The following is a 21,775-nucleotide window of genomic DNA, read 5'->3' as shown; positions in this document are numbered from 1 at the left end:
CGGAGGTGGAGTGAGTATTCATTTTGGAGATACTGATGTGGTCTGATTTCCCACGAGAACCTTTCTCTGCAGAATGCGGTCTTGTTGTAAAACAAAACGTAACTCTGACCTTTGTAAGTGCAGTTGTTCCGGTGGCATCTTGCAGGTAGATTCTGATCAGCTGTGAGGAATTTGCTCTTCACTCTTCTCGGATCTGCCTCTGTGATGCGACTCCCCGTCTTCTGCCCGTGGCCGCCCCCAAGACAGGCATCACCTCAAAGACCCGCGAGCTGGTTCTGACCCTCGAGCACATGGTTCTCCTGACGATGCTGAGTTCCATGAGGTTTCACTCCCTTTCTTTTTTTTTTATCGACAAGTGAACCAAACCTTTATTTTTGTTACTCCAAAGGTCAATAAGTTAAAAATGCAAACAGAGCCTTTTCCACCAGAAGCGTGATAGTCCTCTTGTGATCTTCAGCATCGATCAGATGAGCCCTGCGAGCTGAGGGCGGCCGCTTCACACAGGAGGTGCTCAGAACACTCCTCTCCATGCTTACAGACCACCCGCTGACCGGCCCCAACAGTTGGCATCACTCACCGGCACGGCCAGGCTGGGGTCGCCCCCAAATCACACATACTCTCCCACTTTCTAAACCCAGGTGTGTTGCTGTCATGGGGACTCTAATTCCGATCCGAGGGCGCCACTACTGGGAGGTGGAGGTGGACGAGCTTGCCGACTACACGGTGGGTGTGGCCTTTGAAGATGTCCCTAAGCAGGAGGACCTGGGAGCAAACTGCCTGTCTTGGTGCATGAGGCACACGTTCGCATCATCAAGGTAAAATAACATCTGGACATGCAGCGTGAAAATTCGCTTTGGAAGAAGAGATCAGGAGGTTTCACTGGAATAATTAAGGCCTACAGTATGTTTTATAAAATATTTTAGGGTATTTCAGGGCTCTTTTCTAGTCCTTTTCCCTAAAGTCCAGATAAGAAGAGAAAGAGCAGCTTTGGGATAAAATTAACTAAAATTCATGAAGAGCTTGCTCTGTGCCAAGCAGTGTTCCACGCTCTTAGATGTATTATCCTATTTACTTCTCACAATTCTGTTATCCCATTTTAAAAATAAGAAAGGTATGCCTCACGGCATTTGGGTAATCCATCCAACATGGGTTTTCAGAGCTTGGAATCAAACCCAGGCAGCCCGGCTCCAAAGACAGCATTCTTAACCACCAAGTGTTGACTTTTCATGTTCAACCTGTGTTATTAAATACACATACAGTTTGATTTGAAACCCCAATTCCGTCGTTGTAAGGGGGCAGAGGCTTAATAGTTATGGCTCATTCTGGTTTGCTTCTGCTGCTAATCACTCTGTCCTCTACACATGGGCTAGTCCTAAAAAGCTGGGAAAACCCCATGAGGCCCCCAGGCCAGTGGATATCGTGACTTAGAAAGCCACTGTTGCAACCTCCCTTCACCTCAAAAATTGTAAAACTTCACACCATTTTCCCAGCACCTCTTTGTAGGGCCTCTGACCGTCACTGGCTTGCTGAATCCTGTCAATGTTTGATCCAGTGTTCTCTGCTCGTGAGCCTCCGTCATGGTTAAACACTATCTGTCATGCCCACACATACGTGGGAACCAACCTTCCCCCTGAAAGATATTTGGACTAGAATTGACTCTACTAAACCTCAGATCCAGTTTGAGGAATACAAGAAATACTAGGCACTGAGCCAAATGGTTTATTTGGATTCTGCTTGAAGTAAGACTAAAAGTCAGTGACCTCTCCCAGAAAGGTAAGAACGAAGGGCAGAGAAAGACAGAGGGAGAATAAAAAGGAAGAGTAGGGGGTCTGCGGGAGGTCAGAAGACAGAAGAGCATGGGAACATGAGACAGCAGGAAGAAGGAAGCCAGAGGCCAAGCACCAGGGCTGGAGCAGTTCCTTGCGGTCCCATCTTGGAAAGATGTGTGAGCGAGAGACTGTTACGAGTGGAGGGTGAGGGTTGGGTATCGCAGCTGACTCATTATTTCCTGCTTTAGTCTTGACTCTACTGTGATGGAGGAAGGTAGAGGAAAGGGAAGCTTCTGGTGGCTGCTTAGCTAAGAAAAGCAGCTGAGGGGAAGATGAGGCGAGCCGGGCCGGAGACAGGCTGGCTTGCTCTCACACTCGGAGACTATTCCAAGTGCTCCTCCCAGACGCGTGGACTGGCGTGCTGGCACTGAGCTCTGCAAACGTCTGTGGGTAGCAGGGGTAGGAAGTCCCTGGGGCTGGTTTCGGTGCCAGCTGTTTTTCAAAGCACGCGCTACAGAGCGTGGCGAGAGGGTGCCGGGCTACACCGCGGTGAACAGTGACAGGCCCCTGGGCGGCCCTGCTAAGGCTGAAGGTTTAACAATTGTGCCTGAGTACTTGTGCACAGACTCTCCCAAAAGGCCCATTTTACTACATGAAACATCAGGAGGCTGACTGTTTCAAATGCCTTTATTACAAAGGCTTTATACAGCTTATCCTTAAAATCCAAAATTTTAAAACCTCTATTTTCTATACAAATTTTGATGCAATAAGAGTTTATGATACTGTACGTAATTTTTTTAGGTTAAGAGATTGCTCAAAAACAAATGGAGTTTAAAAATGTAAGTCTCTTAGGCCAAATTTTAAAAAAGAGATATATAATTTTGGAAATGGCCTGTTTTGGTAGTTAATAAAAAAAATAACACCATCATAGGAGTATTTGAATAAATGAATATGAATGTTCTGTAAAGAACCCATTTACAGAATTTCTGAAGCTTTGTCATATCAACATTTAATTTTCAGGCATAAGTATGAGTTCCTGCACAGTAAGAGGACTCCAGATATAAGAATAACAGTGGCCCCAAGGCAGATTGGCATTCTGTTAGACTATGAAAATGCCAAACTGTCATTTTTCAACGTGGACATTTCTCAGCACCTCTACACGTTCAGCTGCCAGCTCCACGGATTCGTGCATCCCTGTTTTTCTTTGGAAAAGCCTGGGTGTCTGAAGATACGTAATGGCATTGCAATGCCAAAGCACGTCACTTTCTATTAGACCCTTCTGATACCCGGCTTCGTGTCTCTCTTCCGTACCCACCCCTCTCGGCCACTCACCCCTCAGCCGGTCGGACCGGCATTCGAGCACCACGCACCCGGCACAGTTCACGGCTCACGTTCTCCTCTGGTGGCCTGGTGTGCTGACGCTTGTTTCACCGGACCTGGAGTCTAGCCCTGTGCACTGCCGCCTCTGTGATGTTAGGTTAGACATTTCCAGGCCCGACTGTCGCATGAGGGCTCGGCCAACATGAACTCAGAGGTTGTCAAGTGGTCAAACTGCACTGGTCTATTTGTTTATAGGCAAAGTATCTGACTCTCCGAGGCCTACAGAGCTTGGGATGAGGGGCAGGGGACAGGGAGGAGAGGATGTGTTGGTGGCACACCAGTGCCGCATCGCCAGCAGCCGGGAACAGACCTGAGACGGCGAGGTGCCGTCCACAAAGAGAAGCAGGGAAGCCACGTGCCTCCCCCTCTCCCATTTTCCCAGCAGTTAATGGCACTGTGATGAGGGGTCTCCCACTGAGCACTCCGTGGCACCCTGTTCCTCTCCTTCACAGAACTTAGCCCACTCCAACTTTGGAATGACCCCTGCCTATGCCCAATTCCATGAAGGCTGGGACGGTGTCTGTCTCATTCATCATCCAGTCCCTAAGGGCTAACACATAACAAACAGGTACACGCCACACACAGAACAAATTCGTATCTTCCTCATCCAGCCACCGCTCCTGGGCTCTCCCGGCTCTCCAGGGAGGGACGGCGGGGCTCTTTCAAAACTGCAGTGAAGGACGAGCGGCCAGGAGATGGAGACAACATGGAGGGCAGGCGGTATCAAGGCACAGAAGGGCCCCTGGAGCTCGATGGCAAGACTGGAGAAAGGGAACACTCCGTACTACTGCACACGTCCTGTCACCAAGCAGCCTCCACGTAAATGTGGCACTTCCACTGCATCAGAGAGGGGGCAGGGGAATAAACCAGGAAAAACAGGCATCAGCGGCAACTGACCCCAGGAACTGTCCCATAGAAAGAACCAGATTTGCAATCAGAAGACCTGCGCTTGATGGCTTCTCTGTAGCTGCTTTGCCCTCAACCCTAGACAAGTCCCACCATCTTCAAGAGCTCCTGTTTCCCTTTAAACAAAGAAAAAATAGGCTCGTCTCATGGGACTGGGAGATTTAACGACGAACACGAGCGCGCACGGTACAGGGCATGCAGCAAATGCACGGCAGTTTCTGAAAAGAAGACACAGCCCACCAAGGCCCAAGCTCAGCACTGGTGGGCGAAGTGGTCTCCCCATCAGCAGCTCTGGGACCTCCTGCCCGGCTGCTCTCGCGCCAGCCTGCCACCACAGCACGCGGCCCCGCTGGCTGCGTTCCCGGTCCTGCGGCCCAGGTCTCCGGTTGTCCTTTAAAGCTCTGCACACGGCACCTTCCAGCCTGCAAGTCAAGATGCAAGATGCGGAGTAATGACTCCATCCGTGAAGCAATTCTCAGAGACCGTTTATATTCTGCCCCGGGGATGCCTCTCTAAACAGACATGCCCCTCATCTCCTCACTTAAGGTTCTGGGTGAACTGAAAGCTCCGTAACTCTAAAACCTTCATGTTTTCCAGCACACTCTGAGCCTGACACAGTGAACGCTTCCTCTGTCTCCTAACTCGGCCTGTTGATATTAACAGCAGGTCCGATTCCTGAATTAACAACTCACCTTGACAGTCTTCCAGCTCCACACACACACACACACACACACACACACACACACACACACACAACACTGCCCTGCCCAGCTGGATCACTACCCTGAAGTAAGGAAGGTACAGCCAATGTAAGCACAGAGATGGTTCAGGTTATAGACAAAATAGACACACGCGTGTATTCAACACTGTTCTCAGCTACTGAGATAGAAACTAAGGATATCACAGGTAAGGCAAGTCTGAATTCAGGATTCTAACAGGCTTTATGGAATATTTCACACGTAATAAAAACATGGATAAAATGATAAAAACTCGACACCTATAAGGTTTGAGTGAAATTTTTATTTGACCAAGAAAAATCATGCAGAATTGGCACTGAACATTGGCATTTAAAATCTATTTAATTTAAATAAGACAGATGACCAGCTAAAAGCATCACAATTATTCAGCATAAAGAACTTTTGTTTAAACATGTTTCTTCTACAAGAAGAAAAAACAAGTCTAGAACAGAACCAAACAAAACATTTTTTTTTTCTGTGAAATATTCCAGTTCCCAAAATATCATGAATAATCCGCTGAAACTGAATTTCAACAAGGGGCAGGATTTACCTCAAGGCCATGTTCACCTGCAACCTGCTGATAAATCTGTTGAAAAAACAAAACAAAGAAAACGATTTTTAAAAAGACGATTGAGGCCACAATCCCTGACTCCGTACAGTTAAAACAAAACAGGTCAGTCTGTTCTTTTCCGAGCTTCACCTCTATCAGTTTATAAGCCTTGAGCGAGTTCTTAACATAAGCTTTGGCTTCCCTCAACAAAGGGGAGAGAGAATATGTAAAATAACCACAAAATCTTAGTGTAAACTAACCCAGGCTTAGCAATTCAGAATAGTCCAATTTGAAGGCACCCTGAGATGGGACTAGAAAGTTGGTGAGAGACTTGCGATATAAAATGACATTGGTTTCTGGTAATTAAATTGCCTTTTATTTGGAAACGTGTATGTTTGATAATTGACTTCCTGCTGGTTCAGACAATGATATGCGGTCACTTATACACACCCAGTAAAATATTTCAGAAGCATGTGCTTGGTGGTCAGTATCACGCAGAGCAATTATATGGGCAATGAGGCCTTTTCCTCACTACTTCCCATCCTCCAGTATTTGACAGAAGCAGCAGCTCACACGGCTTACACACTGGCAGCTGCCCGCAGCGCAAGTCACTCTGACACGACATTCTGTAACTGAGACTGTGCTGGTCTCCATCCAAGGAGGCTCAGCTCCCAGAAAACTTGCTGGACCCTCTGCAGGCTGCACCACGGGAGGGGTCCTGTCCTCCACTTTCCTGAACAACTTCTCCAATTTCCGGCCGCCTTCCGAACAGTACAGTAAGAGTCTCGTGGGCTCACTACCTTCTCCCACCCTTTCTAATCTCTTAATTTACTGTTCCTATTTTCCACAGAAAGACGACTCGAAGTGTGTAGTTGCTGTTGGTAGATAAGTAGGTCTTGAATTAATTTTGCAAACAAGACCTGTTCTATCTACCTTTTCCTTTAGGAGGCTAACAGCAGAGTCGGCTTGACTTCAAGGACTCTGTTTTCTTAGTCTCCAGAAGACCAAGTCCAGCTTTTAAAGCACCGTCCTCTAGCGTGTCATCACACAAAAGGAATGGTAATTGGTCACTTTTAGGTAACTGATTACTTTTCAAGTTTTCAGAGATTTTTCCTCACTGCAATCAATGGTTAAGGAATCTAAATGCAAGATGAGAGTCAGTGATTTGGGAAGAAGACTCCAGCCAGTCAGCACGTCTCCTAGAAGGAGCGTGACAATGAGCTGGGCAGTAATTATTTTATTTTATTTATTTATTTATTTTTAAAGATTTTATTTATTTATTTGACAGAGATAGAGACAGGCAGCGAGAGAGGGAACACAAGCAGGGGGAGTGGAGAGGAAGAAGCAGGCTCCCAGCGGAGGAGCCTGATGTGGGGCTCGATCCCATAACGCCGGGATCACGCCCTGAGCCGAAGGCAGACGCTTAACCGCTGTGCCACCCAGGCGCCCCTGGGCAGTAATTATTTTAGAGTAGCTATGGCACAGGTGCTTCTTGTCACATAGATCACGCCCTACTACTTCTCTGCTTGTTTCCTGCAACCCCCAATCCCAGGAAAATAATTAAGCCCCATTCACGGACTGACTGCTTTCTCTTCATTCTCCCAGACTTTGACAGTATCAGGTTCTTCTCTATTTCCACCTTACTCAAATCCTGGTGGAATTAAAACTATCATTGATTTGAATTGTGACAATTCAGTTACACAGCATGCAGCTCAAACAACATGCAGTCATGCACACAGAGCCGATAAAAATGCTTTTGTAGTATGACCTTGGATTCTAATTTTGCTGTCTCCCCCATGCTCATTCCTAGGCCTAGATGTGGGCTTAAGAGATGCCCTTAAATTCAAGACTGGAGACAGAACATAATCCATTTGACAGAAAAGCACTCGATCAACAAAACTGAGCTTTCCCAGCTATGCATTTTAACAAAGCAGGAACTTAGTTCTTGGAGATGGATTTCCTGAGTACATACACTGCTTCCCGGTAAGCCTGTCATCTTATTCTACCACTCAGAAAGTTTCCTACCCTCTGACTTCTTTTATGTCCCAAACACACCCAATGAAGGGGGAAACGGACAGGGAGGGAGAAGGAAAACAAGAGAAGCACTGTCCAAAAGAAGGACAGACCTCTGAAGAAAGGTAGACGATACGAACAAGCCATAGATCCCTAGGCACCTGGAACGACTTACCCTTTCTTGCCCACCTAATGCCTGTGAGCTCAAAGGTCACTTCCTGGAAGCAGTTCCCCCTAAATCCTCCCTCTCCCAGGCTGAGTTCAGTGCCACACACTCACCTCTTTTTTAGTGGCATACAGCAACTATTGACCTGTGTCTGCTCCACTTGGCTGTATGTAAACCAAAGGCAGGAACTGTATCTCCTAATCTCTGAATGATCAGAACATGGAAGCAATGACAGTCTGCTTTCGAAGAGCTCGTATACCTGAAAAGAGGTAAGAGACATCAAATTGTCTTACAAATTAAATCTCTTCATCAAATTGCGTGGGGTGAGGAGAGGGAGAGAAAAAATAAGAGTGATTCTCAATCTTTCTTCTGTCCCAATACACCAGAAGGATCTACCACATGATCCCATTAGTAACCTCGACTTCTGACCTGGGAGGAGTGGGAGGAGGCTAACAAGAATGACACGTGAGGAAGACGTAGGTCGTTTAGAATGCTTCCTCCCCATCCCTGCAAGAGATCTCTAACACCCACATTTAAGATTTATTGCAGTTTTGACCATTCTTAAGAGAGCCCGGAGTCCACAACATATATATTTTAAATGTTCTGAAACATCAATTCGGTTTGTATGTTTGGAAGCTGATGAGTGGAGTGAAGGCCCTGACAGAGCCTGATCTCATAGCACACCACACCACGACTCTCTGCTGGCCTTAGAATCTAAGACTTTCATGGAGAAATGCCATGTTGTAAAGGTAATGACCCCCCCGCCCAGGGACATATAAAGACCAAAGGTAATAATACCTTCTCAAATGTCAAGTGTCTTTTAAAAATTATTTTATGGGGGGGGCGCCTGGGTGGCACAGCGGTTAAGCGTCTGCCTTCAGCTCAGGGCGTGATCCCGGCGTTATGGCATCGAGCCCCACATCAGGCTCCTCTGCTATGAGCCTGCTTCTTCCTCTCCCACTCCCCCTGCTTGTGTTCCTTCTCTAGCTGGCTGTCTCTATCCTGTCGAATAAATAAATAAAATCTTTAAAAAAAAAAAAAAAAAAAAAGGGGGCGCCTGGGTGGCACAGCGGTTAAGCGTCTGCCTTCAGCTCAGGGCGTGATCCCGGCGTTATGGCATCGAGCCCCACATCAGGCTCCTCTGCTATGAGCCTGCTTCTTCCTCTCCCACTCCCCCTGCTTGTGTTCCTTCTCTAGCTGGCTGTCTCTATCCTGTCGAATAAATAAATAAAATCTTTAAAAAAAAAAAAATAAAAAAAAATAAATAAAAATAAAAATTATTTTATGGGAGAGACTTCCTCACCCCCCAAAAATTGTAGCCAAATTTATATATCAGATGTAGGGTGAAAAATCCTACATATATTGAGGCACCTCTCATTCTTGAAATCTCATCCTTTCCTAGAAAGTTTATGGAATTTTCAGGTCCTAGGTTTCATAATTTTAAATTGAAAAACTCTGGGGATACCTGGGTGGCTCAGTCCGTTAAGGGTCTGCCTTCCGCTTAGGTCATGATTTCCAGGTTGTGAGATGGAGCCCAGTGTCGGGCTCCCTGCTCAGTGGGGAGTCTGCTTCTCTGTCTCCCTCTGTGCTCTCTCGCTCTCTCCAAAAATAAATAAATAAAAATCTTTACATTGGAAAACTATGTTGCCAGCCCTCCAAAGAATCTCAAGCCAATCTCCCCAAAATAACCACATGTAACCGTCTACCAAGGATTTCTGTAAAGCAAAAGGCATTTTAAACACTGATTACCTACTTACGGTAATCATTATGAACTCAGTAGCGGGTACGTTTCTGTGCAGTTCCTACAAGTCTCGAGTTTAGCATGTGAGCGAAGGGAGATGCAGACTGTAACCTGCTGTGGTCACTGGTGGAGAAGGTGAGCAAGAGTTAAATAGCCAGGGGAGTGAGTGGAACAGAAACTACTTACAGCCTATCCATGTCCAAATCCACTCACGGGGTGGTCTTCTCTCCTTAGCCCTGACTCTCTAGAAGTTAGTCTGAACTGCTGTTTCAAGTGCTATACAAATCAACAGGAGGAAAGGAAAACAAACTGGAAAATGTGTTTCTTGTGCCTTGAATTATTTATACATGTCCTAGAAACAAAAGACTGTTACTGCATTTTAAAGGTAATACTTCTGCTCATGTCACCATCACTTGTAACAGCAATCATCTCAAGTTTATTTGGAACATTTGCACAGAGGGTTGTGGTGTGGTTCTTGTGGGGGCCCCTGAGACCCTTTCAAGGGTTAGTCAGGTAAAAACTACTTTCATAACAACACTGAGACATTTGCCCTTTTCACTCTTATTCCATGAACATACAGAGCAGAATTTAACCAGAAGCTACTTGTGAGACATTCAACACTCTGACAACAGTGTATGCTTGTACACTCTTGGGTTTAAAACAGTTCTCAGTTTTAACCTCTAACACCAAAAAGACTTAGACAGATAGATAGATATATTTGGAATCCTCAATAATTTAATTATTAGAGGGTCCTGAGGCCTAAAAGTTTCGAAGCTTTTAATATAAACTGAACCAAGGGGCGATGACCCAATGGCTGTTCCTCGTCCGACACCAAATGACGTTCCCAGCGGATTTAGGAAGCTTAAAAATGACCGGCCGTGCCTTTATGTTTTCAAATTAATGCAACAGGTGCTGCTGCCTCAGGCAGGAGTAGGAGTAATTGATTCAAACCGTCTGGTTCCGTACAGGCCCTTGCGTCACATCCTTTAAGCGACACGGGCCACCACTTACGTGAATCACCTACTGCATTATTTTTCCTTTAACCCTTACTCTGGCATTTCTCCCTTCTACATATTATCCCCACCACAGCTCCCTGAACGACCGAGCTTAGTTTTTTTAGACGAAGTCGAGAAAGCTAAGCTCGAGTTAGGAACGAGACCCAGCTCGCAGGTGATGCGGACCCCGCGACAGACACGCCGACCTCTCACCTCTACGCCGGTTCCCCGCCATATTCCCTGAACCCCGACACACCAGCCAGCCTGCCTACTAAAACGCTGTTGTCGCCCGCCCCGCCGGTGGCCAGAAAGGAGCCTCCCTACGCCACAGACGAACCCAGCCCTCCCACATCCGATCGCGCCAACTCCTCCTCTCTCCTTCCGGTGGTAAAGAGCCCTTTCCGGTTTCCGGGCGTGGGGAGGAAGTCCCGCCCCACGCAACAGTGGATTTTAGCGGGACCCGCCGACGCGGTACGGATGCGCTTGCGGATGCCAGTCGGTGGCGGGGTAGGTGGATGGGGATTATTGCTGGACTGGAGGTCGCTGTTTTGGGTCCCCGCGGGAGAGTGGGGAGAGGGCTGAGCTGTTCAGCGGGGCCTGGGAGAGCGGCTTGGAGACTCCTGTCTCCTCAAGAACTCCCTCCTTCCTCCCTGAGCGTCCCTTCGGGGGATCGAAACCCTCCCCCGCCAGCTGCCCCGTATTCTACTTAGTTTCTGCCTTCCGTTTATTTGCGTAGCCGCATACCTTGCACTCATAATGGTTACCACTTAGTGAGCATTGGCTGTCCGTCGTCTCAGAGCAGGAGCTCATAAGCGTCTGGTAATTCCTGACTACTGCTGCTGGAATCCCACTCGTGAAAGGGCCTGAGTACCTACATAGGTTTCAGCTGGACTAGTGACATAGCGCTGTTGAGATTAGGAAGATAAATTACAAACTAAAATTGCCCTTGTTTTAGTTAACTAGGGCTGTTGCAACGAAGTGTCAGAGGCTGAGTGGCTTAAAACAACGTGTTTATTCTCTTACAGTTCTGGAACCAAGAAGTCCGAAATGAAGATGTCAGCAGGATCATGCTTTCTCTGAAACTCTCGGTAAAAAGGCTTCCTTGCCTTTTCCTAGTTTCTGGTGATGTCAGCCATCCTGTGAGTTCTTTGGCTTGTAGCTTCATCACTCGGATCTCCTCACTGTTCCACTATGGTGTTTTCTCTGTGTATCTGTCTCTTTCTTTAAAAGGACAAAGTCCTCCTGGACAAAGGACCACGCTACTCCAGTATAAGCTGATCTTAACTAATTAGATTTGCAATGACGGTTTCCAAATCAAGTCACATTCTAAGGTTCTGGGAAAGACATGAAATTTGGGGGGGGGGTGACACTGGCTAACCTTGTAAAGCTGTCAAAGAGCTAAGAAGTTGGCAAGCTAAAAGCTGACAATTTGCTGTAGTACACAGGAATTCAAACATAGTTCAATTGGATCCAAGAAGTTTTCATGGACATTTGAGCTATTGCCTTCATAGGTGGATAGAATTTGGATGTGTCATCATGGCTCATACCCAGCATTCTAGGCAAACAGATATCACAGACAAGAAAGCACAGGTTGAAATGTGAAGTAAGTTTAAAGCAGGAAGGATCTTGAATACAAGCTGAAAAGTTTGGACCCTATTCTTTATGTAAAATGAGCAGTAAAAGTGTTTTGGCAGAGGAATTGTGCTTTGAAGATTAATGAGCAACTTGAGTCAAACCTACTTTGTGTTACTTAGTCCATTTTAAGAAGTCTTAAATCCTGTTCTCTGAGCGTATCCTGTTATTTTTCATCCTGGTGTCTCTGCTCATGCTGTCCCTTATTCCTGGAGTGCTGCCATCAAGGAGAGTTGTTCAACTCATTTTATAATGTTTGCATCCCCATAATGCCAAAACCTTTCAAAGATAGCACAAGAAGAAAAAACTATCAAACTCCCATAAATACAAAGCCCTAAAATAAAATATTAGCAAATTCAGTTGTGTCCTCCCTCTGGAACAGAAAGGTTTTAGCCCAGAAATGATTCAACACTAAAAACCTGTTTCTATAAATCACTGTATTAGTAGTTCAAATCTGCATGAGGTTTAAAGCTATATGATCATCTCAATTGATAAAGCCTTTTTTGAAAATATTCAATACCTCCTTTGGTTGAAAAGCAAACACTTAGCAAAATGGGAATAGACAAATAGCAACTTGATAAAAGGCACTTTAAAGAAACTGGTAGTAAATTTCATACTTAATGATAAAACAGTGGAAACATTCCAGTAAACTCAGAAAGAAATGGAATATTTACCTTCACTACTAATACTCAACATGGTGCTAGCTTTTCTAGCTAAAACAATAAAACAGGAAAAGGACAAAAATGTTAGAAAAGGAAGAAGTGAAGATATTATTTTTAGATGATGTGATTTTATTTCTAGAAAATGGAAAAGAATGAAATTACATTATTAGAATTAAATGGTTCAGTAAGGTGGCTAAATAAATTACATATAGGCACTGAAGTTTTTCTTATACACCAGTTATAAAATAGGGGGAAAAGGAACCCAATATAAATGCTCTGCACAAAGAGACTTTTTATGAGAAATATGAAGAATTATGAAAACATTAAAGACAAGTAAATGGAGATTTCATGTGCCAGTATGGGAAATTCAGTGTTTTCAATATATCAGCTTATCATAAATTAATAAACAGTTTTGATACAGTGCCTACTAAAATATTGATAGGGTCTCCAAGTAATTCTCTTTGGTTGAAGTATATTCTTTTGATACGCTCTTGGTTGCCATTTACTGGTATTTTATTTAGAACGTATCTCTTATTAGTTAGACTGATATATAGGAGAGCTTTTTTGCTACTGTATTAATCAGATGTTAGTATTTAAGATTATACTAGATCCCTTAAAATAACTTTAGGGAGCATTTCATATTTTAGTAATGGTCTGAAATAATTTAAGTGACTTCAGAATTATTCGCTCTTTTAAGGCCGAGGAGAAAAATCAATTGTGAGACTATTATATGATGCAGTATTATATGGTGGGTTTTAAATGATGTGTCCACACTCCTCTGTGATCATTTAAAAAGTCAACTCTTCTCTTTTGTGGGGGATCAACTATAATTTATATTTTGCTTGAAAGTCTTCCATTTTCAATAGGTTTTCCAAATTAGTTGTCCATTGTACTGTGTATTGAATTCTCTTGTGATTCTTAAAATCTGTTCTATACATGAGTTGTTTTACTTTCTCATTCCTAACCTTACATATTTTTGTTTTCTTTTTTCTTGAATCAGACTCACAGAGGATTTGTCTCTTTTGTTGAATGCTTCAAAGAACCGGCTTTGGAGTTTTTCTGCCCTTACTTACTGTTTTCTAATTTGGGTTTTGGTGGTAGTTCCTTTTCCTACTCTTTTGTTCTTCTCCAGTTTCTTAATATTAATCTAAGCCTTTATTTTTTTAAGGGCTTTTATTTTTAATCTTTCATTTTTGATGAAGACATTTTAAAGAAGTAATTGGCCTCTGAATACAACTTGTCTTTATGTTACATAGTTTTTGGTATAAAGAGTTCTCTTTTTCATTGCTTTTTACATATGTTGTAATTTTGTCATTTTTTTCTGTGATCCAAGAATTAGAGTCGGATATAATTTTTTTAAATACTTAAGTTTTTCAATCATTTTCTTTCCTCAGTTTTACTGGGAGATAGATGTATTGACATACATCACTCTGGAAGTTCAAGTGCACTGCATGATGGCAGTCATGCTTGTATTATTTTCCAGTTTTATCGTAATCAGAGAATAAGATTCTGTATGTTTTAACTAAGCATTTCCTCTTTGGCAAGTCCACAAGGATTACACATTCTGTGGGTATTAAAATATGTGTATTTTCTACTTGGAATTAAAAAGTTCAATGCCTCTGTTCCATCAGGTCTACTGGTTTTAGAATTCACGTTCATTGATTTTAAAGTTCAATTCTCTGCTATATTTCCTAGATCAGTCTATTTCTAGAAGAGGTGTGATTAAAATTTCCAACTTATTTTGAAACAAGTTTTTCTTGCATTTCTAAAAGGTTTCCTTTATGTATTTAACTGCTGTGTCAGTGGTTCACACAAGACTATGCCCTGTCTTCTTTGTAAGTTCCTTTTTATCCTGTTTAATGCTTTTAACTTATGTCTAACCTATATCCCCTTATCTGATGTTAATGTTACCATTCCTTATTTTGTTTATCTCTGTCTGGTTTCTCATAGCTCACCTCTTTATTTTAAATCTGTTATATTACTTTAAGTTTCATCTGTAAAAGAAAAAGTTATAGATATCAAATGAGCAGTCTGGGTTTAGTTTTTCACCTGGAAGTTTAACAGTAACCAGGCAGAAGCCAGCTGTTGTGCTGAGGGGATCTGCAGCTGCATGGGGGCCTAGAGCTTGGATAGTTTTATGTTGAAAAAAAAAAAAAAAAAACCCTGAATGTTATGTGATGTTAAACAGTAGTTCACAATACTGTGATATCACTATTGTCAATTATCATTAATTTTATTCTAAGGAATCACAAGCAGATTTGCATGGACTAGACTTTGCATTAGTAAAGATTATTTTCCTTTTATAAGTATTTCAAAGGTCCTGGAAAGGTTCTGAGGTGACTAAAACCCAGACCCACTATCTCCTTGCTTTCCCTTTTTTTCCTGCCGGAAATCAGCCTGCCTCCTCACATCCTGCCTCTATGCTGCCCACCTGGTTCTGAGTTATCAGAAGGTCCTGCTAGGGCTCTTGCAGTATAGGGGAGAAGGGTGTTCTTTTTACTCAAAGCCAGGAGGGGAGAGGGTGAACACAGGAAGGCTTGAGAACAGGAAGCAAAACATCTCCATTCATGATAGTCCCTGGGTCCTCCCAACAATAGCCAGTTCAAGATGGGATTTTGGGACCAAAAGCACACGGGCCCTGTTCACAGCTTCCCTCAATTTCCCACTGAAGGGGCTCCAGGTTAGGACCAACGCTGCTTACCTTGCTTCCCCTGCTTTTCTTGTTCCACTTCCCTGCCTCCTTCCCTAATCAAACGGTCAGACTTGAGTTCCTGTAATACAGCCCCCCCTCTTCCTCTATAACCGATAGACTCGTGGAGTTGTGAAGGCAGCCTTAGCATCAAGGCCAGAAGACTTGGTAGCAGAGCAGGGACAGAGTGACCTCTACCCTGTTACTGTGTGAGCTTTGTGAAAAATGTTCTCATAATCTCCTACCTTTAAATTGTATTCAGTGTTTGGACTCTGATTTCTCTCAATGCTAAGTTGAATCTCAGAGTGAGAGTGACACCTGGCTGATTAAAGGTGGTGAAAACAGGTTCCCTGTGTGAGGAATGCTGGGTAGTGCCTGGATGCTCAGTGGGTGAAGATGTTTTTTGAATGAATTCAGGACACTTGTGTGAACCTAGGAGCATTAGGGAGACAAGAGAAAGGAGACCCAGTTCGACAGCAGGTGCTTGCTGCCAGTGCATTGGAAGAGCACTCAGGCAGGTCACTTACACGTTGTGTCCTGCGTTCCAGCGACGTTGAAGAATGCGTGATTCCCTGCAAGTGTCTCCTGCACCCTCAGCGGACCGCCAGCGGCAGCCTCTGTCTCCCCTCCGTTGTCAGGAGAGCACCTGCTGTCTACATTGCTTCCGCACACACCCTTACCTCCACCCTGTCAGGGAAGAGGTCTTCTGCCGTCCGGGACTCACAGATGCCACACCTCCCCTTCGCATACTCATTGGACTTTGCTTCCTCACCTAATACACATTTTCTTGTCTTCTGAGCCCCATCCAAAGCATACTTATCTCTAGATTTCTTTTAGGCATTTGAAGTGATTAATTCCTCCTTTTAAAAAATTTCATTGAGATATAATTAACAACAGTACAACTTAGCCACTAAAGTGTACGATTGATTCAGGGGTTTTCGGCGTATTCAGATACATGCAACCATTACCACCGCCAATTTTAGAACATTTCCATCTCCACAAACAGAAGCTCCATACCCTTTAGCTGTTGTCCCCATTCCTCACAACCTAAGCAACACTGATCGGAATACTTTGTAGGCAGAGGATTCTGTTGCTGGAGATTTGCATCTTCTGGACATTTCACGTACGTGGAGCGTTCCTTTGCTGCTGGCTTCTCGGGGTTCACTCGTGTGCCAGCATCTATCAGTACTTCAATGCTTTTAATGGCCAGAAGGTAACTCCACTATATGGATATGTGTATCAGTTGATAGGCACTCGAGTTGTTTCTACTTCTGGCTATTGTGGATAGTGCTGCTGTGAACATTCATGTTCAAGTTTTCATTCGAATGCCAGCTTCTGTCCTTTCGGGACAATACCTGGGAGTGGTGTTGATGGGCCTGTGGTGGTTGTATGTCTGACCTTTGGAGGGACCGCTCGGCGCTCTTCCTCGGCAGTGGCAGCACGGTGGCTCCTCGTGGCATGCACAGGGGTCCCCTCTCTCCAGCGCCGGGTCCCAAGTGATCAGTAAGGCCTTTCAGTCTGAAGGCTCTTGCCCTTCAATTGTGAGAAATTCTCTGCCTCACTTTATGACTTATGTTCTTCCTGGAATTTCTATTAATTGAGGGTTGAAGTTCCAGATTGATTTTCTGTCTCTTGTCTCTCTTTCCATTTGTGTGTTCAGCTGTTTAGTTGAAGATTGCGTCAGTTTTTATCTTCACGCCCTTCTCTTGACTTCATTTCAGCCCTGCTTTTACCTTTCAGGGGTTTTTGTTCTTCGTACTCCTTCGCAGCATCCTGTTACTGGCTTAAGGGTGAAACTTCTTCCATGTGTACATGTGTTTTCCCCTGTTTCCTGAATTAATTCTTTCCTTCACAGGGTGGTTTCTTGTTTATCTATTTTTTAATCTTTCTACTGGAAGGTGATATTTCTGTCTTCTCATCCTGGAAACTTCCTCAAATGTCTGAGGATCTTGACTGTTTATATTTAAGAATGAGGTAATAAATGGATTATCGCCTCTCTGTACTCAGGTGAGACTGGTCATCTGCTAAGATGATGGGGTAGGAGTGCTGACCTAAGTGGCAGAATGCAGGGTATTTTCTGGGGAGCCATTAAATGTATGTAAAGAATAACATTTTGGTGTTTTCTGCGTATCTGTGTCGGGAAGTTCTGGGTGTTCTCCGTTCCTCCTCCTACCCTGGGGGTAGATTGTGGCTGTGAGGCACTCTGTGTGCTGGGTTGGAGGGAGGGACACCTATTTCACGTGTGGTTTCTTGCCCTGCCTCTCATCCCCACACTCCGTGGTTCCTGGTTCTGGACCCTTCTAGCAATCTTTGTAGAGCGCATTGGTTTCTTCCTTGGCTTTATCTCACACCCTCCATGGTTTCTGCTACTTCCCCCTAGCTGTGGTCATTTCTCATCAACTTCCTGTGTTCACGAGTGTTTTTGAAATCTCCAATCCACTGATGGTCCTTTTCTTTTCCATTTTCTTGTCTTGATCTTTATGTCTCTTTCTATCTCTTAAGTATTGTTTTAATGAAATCTTAGGAGGGTGAGATAAGACAAGTGTTTTCAGTCTTGCAAATATAATAATTCTATATCGCTGCTTTCTGATTTTCTTTCTTTTTTTTAATTTATTTATTTATTTAAGTAATCTCTATACCGTGGGGCTTGGACTCATGACCCAAGGTCAAGAGTCGCATGCTGTACTTACTGAGCCAGCCAGGTACTGCTGCTTTCTGACTTCCACCATTAAAAACAACTAAAAGTCCATCAAGAGTTGATTAAATTAGGCTGTATACATGCAACAAATACTAAGCATTCATTAAAAGTGACGTGAATCTATTTTTGGCATCAGTAACTCGCCAAGATGAGTATGTTTTTTAAAAAGTTACAAAGCAGTGAGTTATAAAAATATAAACTAGATTCATACACATGACTGAGGGAAGAGCCCAGTTATAACAGTGGTTAAATCTGAGCAGTAATAGCCAAAGTTCTTTGTTTCAGTTTTTTTAAACATCTCTGTATCTTCTGAACTTTTTAAAATTTAATGTGTTTTTAGTAACCAGAATACATTTATGTTGATTTGTGAAATAATATCATGACTGTCCTTGTACATAAACTTTTGTGTACATCTTGACTTTTTTAAGTTAAGTGGTGAAGAGAACATCATATGAAGCTTTAAATATGTCTTTTCAAATTTCCTCTCCAAAGGGATGCAGACATCTATTGAGCAGCAGTATTTGACTCAGTGCTGGTTGCCTAGGCCCTCACTGGAGCCAGGGAGTGATCCATCATTACTCGGTTCCTGCAGGGCCTGTTGGATGGTCATCACTTCCAGGTGCTTTCTGGAAGGTGTGTCTCATCGGTTGGCACTCAGAGTCACCCCTTTCAAACAGGTGTTTGTATACTCTCCAAAGTTGTGCTTTTCTCTTAGCTCTTTCTGTAGTCAGCATTTGGGGGGGGGGGTCTGTCTGGTTTATTTTCTTATGAGCAGTTATCAAAAGAATCACTTTGATATTTGGAGCTCTTCTCTACCCAGTTCCAAAAGTGTGGCAACTGAAATAGTAAATTCCTGAACTCAGTTCCTCGGTTCTCAGTATGATTTTTCCTCAAGGTAAGGCAGGGTAGGGAGAGAATTAGGAGTTTGAGCTTTATAGTTAAGCTGCCTGAGCTAAAAATCTTAGCTCTACGACAGTGTACCGGCTGTAACCCTAGTCTAGCTAATGAGCTAGAGCCAGTTCCCTCACCTATATAGTAAGCAAACCTTCCCATATAAGCATGTGACACGATGCTGGCACATAACAAACTCTCAAATTAGGTTTATGAGTTTGATCATTACTACCATAAGAAGGGACACTCCTGAGTAGGTACAGTGCTGTGGACTGAAATGTGCCCTCTCCCTTGAAAATGTGTATGTTTAAAAAAAAATTTTTTTTATTTGAGTGTAGTTGACAATTCTACATTGACCTCAGGTGTACAATGTAGTGATTCACTTCCTCTAAAAAATTTATATGTTATTAAAAAAAAGTATAGTTTAAGCTCTAACCCTGAATGTGATAGTATTTGGAGATGGGACCTTTGGGAGATATTTCCGTTTAAATGAGGTCAGGAGAGTGGGGACCTTATGATGGGATTAGTGCCTTTATAAGAAGAGACACCAAAACTCTCTCCTCCCCACCTTGCTTTCAGCAAGAAGGTAGCTGTTTGCAAGCCAGGAAGAAAGCCTTCAGCAAACTCAACTAATGCTGGCGCTCTGATCTTAAGCCTTAAACTCCAGAACCATGAGAAGCCAACAGTTTGTTGGTATTTTGTTATAGTACCCTGAGCTGATTAAAACATACAGTTTTGGGGCACCTGGGTGGCTCAGTTAAGTGTCTGCCTTCGGCTCACGTCATGATCCCACGGTCCTGGAATGGAGCCCCGTATTGGGCTCCTTGCTCAGCAGGGAGCCTGTTTCTCCCTTTCCCTCTGCCTGCCACTCCCCCTGCTTGTGCTCTCTGTCAAATAAATAAATAAAATCTTAAAAAAAAAAACAAACCCGGAAGTTTATTGAAAACAACAACATAACCATTTTGTTATCATTGAGCATGAGGCCTGGAGTCCTAGATGAGAAATAAAAGGGAAGCAGTGATGATAGACTATGAGATGGGTTTGGGATGCAGGGAGAGAAGTACAGAATACATAGTGACTGACATCCATCCTTTGCTTGTATCTATCTGTTTACCGTTTAGACTGTTTATCGTGGAAAAACAGTAGCTGTGAACTGGTAAGTGTTTTCGCAAGCAACAAGTCTTTGATTCACCTGAATTTGAGGGCTAATTTTGTGGAAGATTATGGAATGAAGTTTCTGTGTGAGGCTTTGAGTCATTCTGACTATAAAATGCAGACTACAGTGCAGACCGTGTTCTGCAGCTTTCCTTCTATATTGCATTTGGTATGTAGGGATTCTGGTTATGGATGAGAACCCTGGAAACTGTATCTACTAAGAAAAAGTTGAGTTCTAAATGACTCGGTTTTTTTCTAGTGGAGTTCTGAGTAAGTCTTTTATCTCATTATAATCATTACAAGTTTTTCTTCCCCAAAGTCCCATTGATTCTTAAAGTTTTCCTTTTGTGTAAAAAGTGCTTTTTTTGTCCTCGTTTTCGTTACTAGATCGGTATTAGGATATTGTGAAAGGAATTAAAATATTTCAATCCACAACTTCATTAAATTAATACGAACTGTTTTAAGGTTTATTTGTTTATTCTATATATGAACAAATTTGTACACTTGTTTATTCACTTAATATTATTTCAGTGACTCATTTCAGTATTGCTGTTTGTTTAAAATATCCATATAGTATTCCTTAGAACCACATTATCTCTGAAAAGGTATTGGTAATACGCAGTTATGTATGGCCAGTGGATGCCAGTCTGACCACTCAGACCAGGGCCCAAAAGAGAATATGATTTATCCACCAAAGTGTAAGGTCCAGACTTCATTTTTAGGGTAATAAGCTCAAGGTTTACAATCTTTAGAGAGGATTTTTGAGAAATTGATTGTAATTAAACGATTTGGCAAGAGAGGCATGAAAATTTTAGAATATAAATGAATGTAAATAGAAGGGAGAGGAGATTTGGAATTGGCATTTGGTATGTAGGGGTTATTGATTAAAGTCTGATTAAAGTCATTTTCCTCTGGAACGAGTATTTGAGTATTCTGTGAAGTCATTTTCTTCTGGAAGGAAAACCTACCTGGAACTTTGAGTAACTGGATGATCATTTACTTATAACAGGGAGGGAGGTGGATGATTTTAAACATAGGCCATAAAACTGCAACATACAAACACTTGTTATGAAGACTGTTGATGAGAGACCTGCTCCCCGAGATGTTCACCAGTATTCTTAACTACCTCCTGGACAGATCGTTTATCCCACAGTGGTAATGAGCTGGGAACTTACTAGCAGATAAATGGGAGTAAAGAAAACAATAGCCTGGAATTCTTACAAGTGAGGACTTAGCAGGCATGGAGTCTTCCCACAAGTATCTATCTCCAAGAGGCCGCAGGCTGAGAGCAGAAAACGGAAGGACAAGACGGAGGACCGCTGTGCGGGTTCTTGCTGTGGCTCTCCTCAACCCTGCATGCGTGGGTTAGCTGCAGCCATCGCTAAATGAAAACTAAACTGGAAACAAAAGCTGGAGAACTGTTTCTGCTTCGGGAGGGCTCCCACTTCCAGTGTAGGAAAACCCTTCTCACTTGGGCATTTGGAAGGGTCCTCCTTCCTGCCCTCTGCCTGTGTACCCTAAAGTGAAGTCTCCCACTTGATATGCTCTCCGTGTGTGCGAAGTTCACATCGTCCCTCCCATTCCATAAAAAGTCTGCTGAGATTTCAAACTCCCAGCCGCAGAGGAAACTCCGCCAGCCACCAGAGGCCAGCTCCTTTGTTTTTATGTAAATTATCTTAAATGTTCAACCAAGATTTACTACTTGTGAAGAAAACCAACAGCAGGCAACAAAAAGCCCTTGCACGGAAACAGCTGGCCTGAGAGGGTAACTGAAAACTTTAGTGTCTATGG

General features: G+C 43.4%; 2 protein-coding genes, 1 long non-coding RNA gene and 1 other non-coding gene across 11 annotated transcripts in view; 2 read left to right on the top strand and 2 right to left on the bottom strand.

Annotated features, from left to right (window-relative positions):
* The window catches only part of FSD2 (fibronectin type III and SPRY domain containing 2), a 46,917-nt gene extending 41,103 nt beyond the window's left edge, over positions 1–5,814 (top strand). For 6 of the 7 annotated variants that reach the window (XM_044388438.3, XM_044388436.3, XM_044388435.3 and 3 more), the window contains 2 exons: positions 639–815; positions 2,790–5,814. In XM_044388438.3, coding sequence (XP_044244373.2) covers positions 639–815; positions 2,790–3,042 — 430 coding nt within the window. In that variant the 3' untranslated portion in view covers positions 3,043–5,814. Of the gene's footprint in view, positions 1–638; positions 816–1,490 lie in introns of all 7 variants that reach the window. The other variant, XM_048220504.2, reaches the window with a different exon arrangement.
* Positions 5,059–10,623, bottom strand: LOC113263746 (uncharacterized). 2 transcript variants are annotated; one of them, XR_008956146.1, is made up of 4 exons: positions 10,471–10,623; positions 8,987–9,538; positions 7,635–7,780; positions 5,059–5,378 (listed from the first exon to the last, which is right to left on the bottom strand). It is a non-coding gene; the product is annotated as an uncharacterized LOC113263746 (long non-coding RNA). The 2 variants fall into 2 exon arrangements; XR_007190373.2 differs by having other exon boundaries at positions 8,987–10,623.
* On the bottom strand, positions 6,216–6,342 carry LOC113263846 (small Cajal body-specific RNA 15). Its single transcript, XR_003319432.1, has one exon. It is a non-coding gene; the product is annotated as a small Cajal body-specific RNA 15 (non-coding RNA).
* A 14-nt stretch (positions 10,624–10,637) lies between the features above and the next one.
* Positions 10,638–21,775, top strand: part of AP3B2 (adaptor related protein complex 3 subunit beta 2) — a 60,115-nt gene continuing 48,977 nt past the window's right edge. Inside the window, exons 1-2 of the mRNA XM_026510546.4 lie at positions 10,638–10,764; positions 11,283–11,345. The gene's annotated coding sequence lies outside the window, so the exon portion shown is untranslated. The remainder of the gene's footprint in view (positions 10,765–11,282; positions 11,346–21,775) is intronic.

The sequence above is a fragment of the Ursus arctos genome, unplaced genomic scaffold (genome assembly GCF_023065955.2).
Source record: "Ursus arctos isolate Adak ecotype North America unplaced genomic scaffold, UrsArc2.0 scaffold_28, whole genome shotgun sequence".
Taxonomy (NCBI): Eukaryota; Metazoa; Chordata; class Mammalia; order Carnivora; family Ursidae; genus Ursus; species Ursus arctos.
Note: the sequence above shows the minus strand (reverse complement) of the source record. Positions and strands in the feature narration are given on the sequence as shown.